The sequence below is a fragment of the Aegilops tauschii genome, chromosome 2 (assembly GCF_002575655.3).
Source record: "Aegilops tauschii subsp. strangulata cultivar AL8/78 chromosome 2, Aet v6.0, whole genome shotgun sequence".
Lineage (NCBI taxonomy): Eukaryota > Viridiplantae > Streptophyta > Magnoliopsida > Poales > Poaceae > Aegilops > Aegilops tauschii.
The window spans coordinates 220,355,246-220,366,072 of NC_053036.3; the positions used below are offsets into that span (position 1 = coordinate 220,355,246).

General features: G+C 41.4%; 1 protein-coding gene across 1 annotated transcript; it reads right to left on the minus strand.

Annotated features, from left to right (window-relative positions):
- Positions 1-7,086: 7,086 nt before the first annotated feature.
- Positions 7,087-7,692, minus strand: LOC109774285 (uncharacterized). The gene has a single exon (XM_020333009.1). It carries the CDS (start codon positions 7,690-7,692, stop codon positions 7,087-7,089), a length of 606 nt encoding a protein of 201 aa, XP_020188598.1.
- Between the last annotated feature and the right edge of the window lie 3,135 nt (positions 7,693-10,827).

Below are 10,827 nucleotides of genomic sequence, written 5' to 3' on the forward strand. Positions count from 1 at the left end.
GACATTTGTATTGGTGACGTTTAGTAATTATAGAATGAGAAGTAGTGCGTGCCGTCTTGTGCCCACAAGGTGTTTGCGTTTGTGTGCCACTGGCTGCTGCACACCCTGTGTTGATGCTGCTGCTGCTTTAACTTTTACATTTTTTCAGTGACTTGCAAAGAAGTTTTTTCCTTTGGATATATGCGATCCAGTACACTTGTTCTACTAAGTAGCAGGATAGGTGCTTCTTAGTGCCCACGCATGTGAAATCTGTTTGCTGATTTCACTTGATGGCATGTACATAAGTTCAAAATAGAAAAAACAGGAGATCACTAGGGAAAATGCGACAAATCCATGGAACAAACTTGAGTAATTCATGTGGAAAATGCAAAAGATAAAATAATAAACAAGCAGTTGAAATTAAAAAAACAAGCAATTCAAAAGTTTCTAAAAATAGGATTTGCCCCATTTCTAAAAACCTAAAAGTTCAAATTATGAGAAGTTCAAAATTTTCGAATACGGAAGTTAAAAAATGTTAAAAACAAATCCAAATTTTTTCTACTACTTGCCTCCCGCCTCTTTTCTCGAAAAAATATAGAATCCCTCTTGTGAACACAAAAAATAAGGAATTTCACGAACATAACTTGTATCGAAAAACTATATATGTAAGAGAAAGAAAAAACTCTACATGTTAAAGGTATAAAACATGAGCCGGTATCTTCAAGAAGTTCATGTATAAATGGACTTGTCTTAACTCTAAAAGTTCAAAATTAATAAAATGGAAAGGTCAAAGAAAATGACAAAACAAAAAAGTTCAAACAATTCCCATGGATTTCGATCGGTTATTCTAATTTATAAAGAAAACCATAAGTTCAAATTAAAATAGTTGACCGGTTCAATGTTTATTACAAACCTAGAATTTTTTCCGTTACTAAAATAAATAAAACCAAGAAGTTCAAATTAAAAAAGTGGAGCGGTTTGATATTATATTTGAAAACTCGGATTTTTTTCGATTACCAAAGAATAAAACCAATAAGTTGAATTCAAAATAACGAAGAAGTTCAATTGGAAAAAGCATAATAATTTGATATTTATTTAAAAATTCATAATTTTCTGATTACTAACGAATAAAACCAATAAGTTCAATTTAAAATAACGAAGAAGTTCGATGTTTCTAACAAAACTCCAATCTTCACATTTCTAAATAATACACAAAGAAGTTCAAATAAAAAAGTGAGAGGTTTGATGTCTATAAAAAACTCAGACTTTTTCCGTTACTAAACCGAAATAGAGAGAAGTTCAAATGGATAATAGCCAGAAGTTCATGTACTGCATGGTGAAGTCCAAAATTTTGTTGCTAGGAGTTCAGGTGCTCGGCCCGAGAAAGCTCAAAAATTCTTGTGAGAGAGGTTGAACAAAAATACGTGACAGAAGTTCAAGATGAAAACAGCGGGAAGTTCAACTACTACACAAAATGTGTTTTAGATAGGAATATGAAAATAGAAAACAAAAAGCTTAAAAGGTTTGTTGCAAGAAGTTCACGTGCTCCTCCCGGTGAAGTTCAAGATCTCTAGTGCGAGACGTCCGACCTTCAATTACATGTAAAAAACAGGCGAAAAATGACTTTGTTTTTGCCATTTTTAAAACTGCTCTCAAACGACAAAAAATTGTAACATCTATCTACATGAAAAAGATGCTCCTATTCATAAGCTTTCCAACGGTATATTATATGATATATTCCAATGAATGGTTTAAAGTTTTATGTATACCGTTAAAAACACATTTTTACGCATTCAAAAAAATATTTTGAACCGTCGTGAGTATGAAAAACTGATCAACACGAAAAAGTTGTGTGTTTTCAACAGCTTTCCATCGGTATATAGCATATCAAAAATAGAATGAAGTTCAAATAGACATGCCGGAGAAGTTCAACTACTTCACGTAATGCATTTCCATTCGCGATGAAGGCAAAAATCATGATCTCGTCATTTTCTAATTTACTTCAAAATGGCAGGAATATCATTTATGTAAGTTCAAGTCCTCGGTCAGAGAAAGTTAAAAAAATTATTGTGATAGAGGTTTGTACAAAAGAATATCATTTGTGTAACACAGATGAATGGTTGAGAAAATTACAAACAAAAATACGTCACAGAAGTTCAACGTGAAAACAGCAGGAAGTTCAACTGCTACACTTAATGAATTTCAGATGAAAACTTCTAAAACCGTCGCGAGTATGAAAAAATGATCAACACGGGAAAGTTGCGTGTTTATAGCAGCTTTCCATCTGTATATCACTTGCTCAATTCCGGTGAGCGAATGGAGAGCTACGAGCAAAAAAAGCACGTGAAAAACAGAGTGAAGTTCAAGTGGACATGCCGAGAAGTTCAAGTTCTTCACACAGTGCATTTTCGGAAAATCTGTTTCGCGATAAAGGCAGAACGAATGATCTCGCTGTTTTTGAAATTACTTGAAAACATCTAGGAATCAGATAAAACCATCAAAATGAAAAAGTTTAGCATTTTCTGTAGCTTTTGAACGGTATATTATTTGTCCCATTCCGATAAATTTTGTAGAAATTACGTCGAAAATACGTTTTTAGCAAATTTCAAAATTGACTTAAAACCGTAAAGAATTCGGAGAAACAATATATACCAAAAAGTTTCGTATTTCCTCAGGCTTTCCAACTCCATATCATTTGCTGCATTCAGATGTAGGGTTAAAAAATTAGCTTGAAAATACAAACTCGGTGCAACTTGGATTGTTTTCTAAATTACTTTTAAACTATTCAAAATTAGAAAAAAAACGTTAAACCTGAAAAAGTAGCGCATTTTCATAAGCTTTCCAACGCCATATCATTTGCCTCAATTGAATTAGCTGTTTAGAAATGGCATCAAAAATACGAACTCGACTGTTCGGTTTGCGAAATTTTACAATTTTCCAATTACTCTTTAACCGTAGGGAATTACAGAAAACTTTCAACATGTGGAAGGAGTGGTTTGCAGCAGCTTTCCAATGCCAGATTATTTGCCTCATTCCGATAAACGGTTTTGAAATGCGATCAAAAATACGATTCATATTTTTTGTATGAAGAAAAAACGGTTTTCAAAACTGCTCTTAAACCGCTTACATTTTGCCAAAAATTGAACTTGGGTCATGATACTCGTGTCCATAGCTTTCCAGCAGTATATCGCAAGCCCCATTTGGGCAATGTTTGCAGAAGTTCAACCTAGCACTAGGGGAAGTTCAGGTCGAACAACTCAGGCAGTAAAATTGCAACAGAGGCATGTTTCATCACGGCCCGAGAGCAAATCCGCCAATGAGTGAGATTCCTATTTAAAACGGGCATTTAGTTGCTAAAAATAGTTTGTAGATTACACTTACATCACATAGAACATGACTGACTAAAAAAAATCGCGCGGGGAGACACGGTTGAGAAGATAGCCCGAAGGTCGGGTTCCTACAGACGGAAGTTCAGGCGTGTAACTCAGGAAGTTCATGTTGTGATCAGAATAATACTCTGATCCCGTGATCAGAATAGTGTTTATGTGTGTTTATATATATATATATATATATATATATATATATATATATATATATATATATATATATATATATATATATAGCCGGTCTATTCTGCTAATATTAGCAGAATAGTTATTCTGATAACACTTCTGAACTACACGCTCAACAGAAGCGAACTGCATCCTCTTTACGTTGGGCATTGCAATGCTTCACGGGAGAACTGCTGCATTTTCTGGTGGCCCGCCCACGTTTTCTGTGTGGAATCGGGTGTTGCGGGATGATTTAATTTGTTTCTGGATCTCATTTGACCTTTATTCTTTGTAATTTACAGGAAAAGCGACTAGAATCTTTGCAAACCGAGCGATTTGGCGGACGAGCTTTCTCTGTTCGTTCGTGTTCATGTCGGATGCGAATTTTTTGTGCTCGGATGTTGTTTGTTAGTAGGAATTCTTTGATTGCGTTCGTTTTAATCGGTCCGTTTACTCTACAATTTGCTAATTTTTAGGAGTTAGTTTTCAATTTCTGCGAAATCGATTGTCTGGGCGTGTGAGCTTCGTCTGCTCATCTATTCTTTTTATTTTTTGGATTTTGTGCGCTGATTCATTTTGAATCTTGTAATTAGTTTCTCTTTTTGGTTTGAATTCACTATATTGCGCCTGTAATGTTCGTCTTTTTGGTGTGCATTTTTAAAGAATAGCTCATGCTGTTCATCACAGTGGCCGTGGGTTTGTATTTTTTGGTGGGTATTTGTTCAAATTTGAGTGGTTGTGCAATGTTTTGGCCACTTATCGAACTGCGAGTGAAATTGGCACCTCTGTTAGTCTCCTACGTGTTTGGACCTGTATTGCTTTGATTTTATTGTTGTAGTTCTGGCATATGTTTGTAGTGTGCTGCATTTTGTTAAGTAGTGGACTTCAACGTAACTATATTATAGTGGGCATGACTACTTATGAGATAATTCTTTTTCTCAGGCTGCATTCTGTTTTTCAGAGAACTGCATAGTATGCACTTTCGTACTGCATTATCAGAATAATTATGCTGCTATTTCTTGTATTTATGTCAATTCTTCTGAACTCGATACCATGGGAATTCTGTTGAACAGCATATGTTAACTACAAAGTTTTCGACCATTGGCATTGCATTGTTATTGTTCAGAGTATTGCATTTTTTATATAAGGACCGTACTATGTGTATTAGAGAACTGCATTTCTGTCAGCAGCAACTTGTCTAAAAAGGGTGATAAAATGATGCAGATGAGGTTGCATACTTTAAATAGGCACCGTTCGAGCCTTCCGATGGACATAATTTTAAAAGCATACAACATAAGCAAAGCATTACAATATGCCACTGATGGCTTTAGCTTTTATCCAAGACAACCTATAGTGCAAATATTGTAAACTTGAGGGAGTCTTCTTCTTTGTAGAAAAACACCATGGCCACTTCTCCAGCCTCAAAGCCATTCTGGGAGACAAAATCATTCCAGCCAATAGTTATGTTGATGCAGTCTTCAGAGTCAATGTGGTAGTCAGCTTGCATGTCTACATACCCATTCTTGTGTTGTGTCTCCAAGGTAACCTTCCCGGAACTCAGAGTAGGAAATTTTATTGTGGGTGGCAGTTTCTGCATTTTGGCATGGATGGAAAAACAATTTTTATAAGTAAACGACAAATGTTTTTCTTTATATTTAGGATGATTTGTTTATGTTGACTTAAATATGTACATATATATGACTACTATTTAATAAAGTAGTTGCAATGTACGAACAAACTTATATACAGAATTGACTTGTAGTTTTAGTAGGATATATATTATACTGTAACATGTTTGTTCTGCAAGGTCATTTAGAGTGTACTTCGCTAACATGTTGAGAGAACTGCAACACTGATCTATTGAACCTCTTTTTTGTTCGTGTGTTGGGGTTCTGATCTAACTAGTGTTGATACCTGGTGTGGTACTGAAGAATAATAGGTTTAACTATCTAGTCTTAATAGCTAACAAAACTGAACAACAATACAAATGTTGTTTGTATTTGTTGATACTACTGAACAAATTCATGGAAATATACATTCAGATGTGGATTTGCAGCCTAGATTGTGTCAAAAAAATTGAGGGGAAAAACATACCCAACTTCCCAGCAGGTTTGCGGGTGTGAGGCGATGAAGAAATGGTGCCCGAAACCCCATGTTGGGTATCATCAGGCACCCGAGCATGCTGCGCCACTCGGTGTTGGTGAGCTCTAGACCCTCTGGGTACACGCATGTGTCCGCTACCGGCGCCATCCTTTCCAAACACCCGCACTTACAGTCCATGGCGGGTTTAGTGGAATTTCAGAGAACAGCTAGGGATGGGAGGAACCCTAGATCTACGATTTGAACAAAAAGAGGAACGAGGGGAGGAGTTGTGTCAGACTGGAGCATGAATGGATTGGTTTTTATGCAACCAATTGAGCAACGGAATGTTGTGGTTGGTGTTAGGTGGTGGATTGATTCTTATTCAGTGTACGCGAATGCATTTGAGAAGCAACAGGACTGCTTAGTTGAATATAGCGAACTGCATTGTCGTATCACAATGAACTGCGGAACGCGTGGTTGGGCCTGTGTTTGTGGAGTGGTATGTGGGATTTTTTTTTAATTTTCAGCGGCCTCTCTTTTGCCTGTTGGGCCTGTGTTTGGGGAGTGAAGACATATTCGGCCCAAGTCAGCCTGTCAGCACGGCTGGTTCCCGGTGCGCTGTGTGTGCGCCCTAATGTTTAGTCCCACCTCGCCCGCGGAGGGCGCGCTCGACCTATTTATAAGCGTTGGCGAGGCAGCCGTATCGAACTCCTCTGGTTACTTATTTGGGCACTTATACACGGCGCTCGCTGCTCTATGCTCTCTGACCTGTGGGCCCATGTGTGTCTGGCCCCATGCATCGTGGCTCAGAACGACTCGCCTGCTGTGGGCGCAGACCTACTAGGAGACTGGCTGGGGCCTGGTTGCACCTGGGTGGTCAAATTTTTTTCTTTGTATTTTTCCGTCTTGCATATTTTTTCAAATGTAGGGGCGTGCACTGCTTAGTAAATCATTTGTGCACTACATTGATCATGTTTCTGTACTGCATGTTCACATATTCCGCACTACATATATAGGCCGCATTTTCTTTTCGTGTTTTTGCTCTTATGTATTCTTTTTTCTAGTGTACGACGTGCACTACTTTGTTCGGTATGTGTGCATTGCATTCGACAGATTCCTGTACTGCATGCGTACACATTTTGCACTGCATGTGTCCTATTTGCGCACTGCATCTTCGTCCATTTTGTGCAGTGCTCCAATCTAATGATACATAAGCAAACAACAGAAAGCAAATGGTCACAAGCATTCTGTACGACAAGTTCATCACCAGCAAACTAAGTTCAACAGAAAGCAATCTAACATAATCAAAGTTGATCATTACAAGCGATTCTGCATGACAAGCAAACTAAGTTCAACAAAAGCAAATGATCACAAGCAAACTAATGATACATAAGCAAACAATAGGAAGCAAATTTGATGATAAATCTAAAACGACGCTAGCATTGTTGGCTCTTGGCCGGCACCGTCTGCTTCTTCACCAGGTAGCGTCTCCCCATCCCCAGCTTCTCCTGGCGTGCTTCTTGGGGGGTTCCTCCTTCTCTAGCTTTGCACGGCGAAGCCCATCCTGGGTGAGGGTGATGCGGTTCCATATCTTGTACGCTGCGTAGGCGTCCTTTGCCGCGTACTCGATGTGACTCATGGACAGAGGCAGGGTGGCCCAGCGCTTGTGTTCATCGTCGATGATCTTCTTCATGTTGTTGTAGTAGTCGTCGATGAGCATGCCGGAGATGTTTGCAAGGGAGTCCAACTCCTTGGTTGCCTCGGGCACCCTCCACTCCTTCTGGATGTCGACGAAGTTGGCGACCTCCAGATTGATGCGCTCTAGCCTGGTTTTGTCACCGTCGATGGAGAAGCCAACAAAGGTGTACCTAGGGTCGGCAAGGAAGTTGTCGAAGATGGTGCACCTTTCAGCGACGCTCAGTTGGAAGAGCAGCACCGACCGAGTCTTGCCGACGGAGAGTTGGACGAGGGCGGGTTTCTGCATCACTTCAGGCTCGTTGTTGTACTCGAGATCAATCCCGATGATCTTGTGGCGCTGGAGCCTGAGGTGGTGTTCGTACTGCGTGAGGGAGATCGCCATCTGCTTCTTGTCATTGGTGTGGATGACGTGCAACTTGGTGTTGCCGTGGGCCTCCACGTCCCTGTATTCGTCGGAGAACGCCAACGCCGGTAGTAGGGCTTGGTGTTTTCTGTGCAAATCGATGTGATGGAGCGATTTGGTGGCAGCGCAATGGATACTTGTGTTGTTGTGGATGAGAAGGCCTTTGGCAGGGGTCTGAATTTAAGGGGGGAGGGGGTGGGATGGCCGCATCGGATGAACTGCTTGATCTCGCTGATGATGCGGTTGTGCAGATCGTGGGTTGGTGTTGCGTCTGTGATCGTGGGTTTGTGGCGATGGAACCGCTCGGATTGAGTGGTTGTATGCGCACATGGTTTTTTAATGTGGTTTTATTTTATTTTTGATCAGTAAATTTTTTTAACCACCACTTTCTGTGCTTAACGGGCATTTGTCACGTTTATATGTATCGTATGTGTTCATGGAACTGCATTGCTTATCATACCACACTGCATTGTCTAGCAAAAAGCACTGCATTTTGTCTATAGGTGCGTACTGCACAGGTTTTTGCATGTCCTTGCTACAGCCCCTGGAAAAAAGTACGATGTATTCTGCAATTTACGAGTATTTCGCTGTGGACTAGACCGTGTGTTTATTCATGTATGTATTCCGAAACTGAATTGCTTATGATACCGTACTACTTCGTCTAACCAAATGCACCGCATTTGTCTAGAGGTGCATACTGCATCTGTTTTTGCGTGTACTTGCTGCAGTCCCTGGCATGGGAGGGGGGGTTGCCCCCCTTTTTTGTTGTTGCACTTATTTGAAGGTAGACTTTTTTTGGACGCGTTATCTTAATACGCGCGTTGTTTTTGAATTTAACATTTTTTACGAACTGCATGTATTTATTTGTTTTACTGTCTGAACTTCATTGTTCTTCATAGAGAACTGCATCATGTGCTAACTTCTTCGTTTCGATGTAGTCCGTCTTATTTAGCGGGGCCGTTTTGGGTCAGCCCGTTTTATGTAACACATTCCCACACGGGCCTCGTACGTGGCCCTCCCAGGCGATCCCATCGCTCCGCTCACAGGGAGAGACCGAGAAGAAACCTCTCTCCTGTCTTGCAGCGTCTCCCGAAGCATCTCTCCCTCGAGCAAAACCGTCGTTGCCAACGGAACCGCTGCCCCCAAGAGGTCCTTATTCCTGCATTCCGCGTCGCCGTCCACTACAAAAAAATACACTTCCGTGATGATACGTGTTTGTCACAGTAGGTCGCGTTTTTTGTCATGCATGTACATCCATGACAAATTTATGACAGAATCAAGATAGTCATACCTGTGCTGTCGTAGAAGTGTTCCATGACATTACCAAAATTATCATCACGGAAGTGTCCACTTCCATGACGATAAGTCATGCGTCATAGAAGTGCTTTCGTCAAGGGTGACCGACACGTGGCATCCACCGTAACAGAATGCCGTTAAGCTATCGGGTCGGGTTTTGGATCCGATAACCCGTTAACAACCCCGACCAATGGGGATTTTCCACGTGTAAAATCATCATTGGCTGGAGGAGACACGTGTCGGCTCATCGCTGGGACAGATGTCATCCACTCATTGGACAGAAAGCGCCTATGATACATCGACACGTGGCACGGCCCAACAGTGGTCCATTCCTGTGAAAAGGCCGGCCCGTTTGACTTGGTCAAAAGCTGGCGGGCCGGCCCATGGAAAGCCTGTTAACGGCATGTTCGCATATAGCCCATTTACAGCCCGCTAACCCAAGGCCCGTTACGCCCTATTCGAATTAGGCCCAGTAGCGCCATCTGGGCCATGCAATATGATTCCAGCCCGTTTTCACTTCTGGACCATGTATGGCCCATGATGTCTTTCGGCCCATATGAGGCCCTATGTAACTCTTGGCCTATTAACGGCCCGTGCTGAAACTGGCCCGTAATGAACAATGTATTACTTTACACCCATTAAAGGCCCGTGGTGAAACTGGCCCGTAATGAACAGTGTATCACTTTATACCCATTAACGGCCCGTTATTCCGTTGGGCCGTTTCCAGCCCATGTTATCTTTCGGCCTTCTCAGAGCCCATTTATTCTTGGGCTATTTTCCAGCATTCATTTACTTACGGCCCGTTACTGTCATTTTCTGCTTTTGGGCCAAATTCAGCCCGTCGTTACAGTCGGCCTGTTTGGTCCGTTAATACGTTGGGCCGTTTTCATAGCGTCATCAAATACGGCCTATTAACGATGGCCCATTATGGTCGGCCCATGAACGGACGATTCCAACTCTAGCCCGTTTACGGCCAGAATGCGGTCTGTTTGGCCCATGTTTGGCCAATCGATCATACGGCCCATATAAGGCCCATTGATGATACGGCCCGTAGAAGGCCCATTGTTTCTACGGCCCGTAGAAGGCCCATTGTTTCTACGGCTCGTAGAAGGCCCACTGTTTCTACGGCCCGTAGAAGGCCCACTGTTTATATGGCCCGTAGAAGGCCCACTGTTTCTACGGCCCGTAGGAGGCCCAGTGTCACTATAGTAAATATTAGCCCATGGTTATTGTGGCCTAGTTTTAAAAAATAGGTTATTGCAGCCACTAGCAAACCGCAGAAAAAGAACTGCATTGACTACAAGCAAACAAATAAACAAGACAACAAGGAAATAAATAAGCAAGCAACTTACACTAGGCTATCACGACTATTACACATATTACATCCACTGGGCATCAAAGTTCGCCACCAGTGCAAATATAGGGAACACAACAGCATATAAACGCCGCAGCAAAACAAGTCCAGAACTGAAACCACTTCAGAAGAGCTCAAGAAACAATATCTTGGGTACCCATAATGCTGGCAAGATGCTTAGCAAGCTTATTAACTTTCTCTTGTTTGGCGCTTAAGTCCTCCAGTGCTTGCTGTTGCACCAGAAAGTATGCATCTGAATTCTGCAGGGACTTCCTCAGTCCTTCGGCTTCCTGTCGCATAACATCTGATCGATGTCTTTCAACTTGAAGTTGAGACTCAAGAAGCCGAACTGATTCAGGCAACAAGTTCGAAGAGCTGGTGCCAGCAGTGGTAGCCAGTAACTCGAACACTACATCAAGACAGGACTTTGGGGTTGTCTCAGTGTCTTCAATATAGTTTTTATC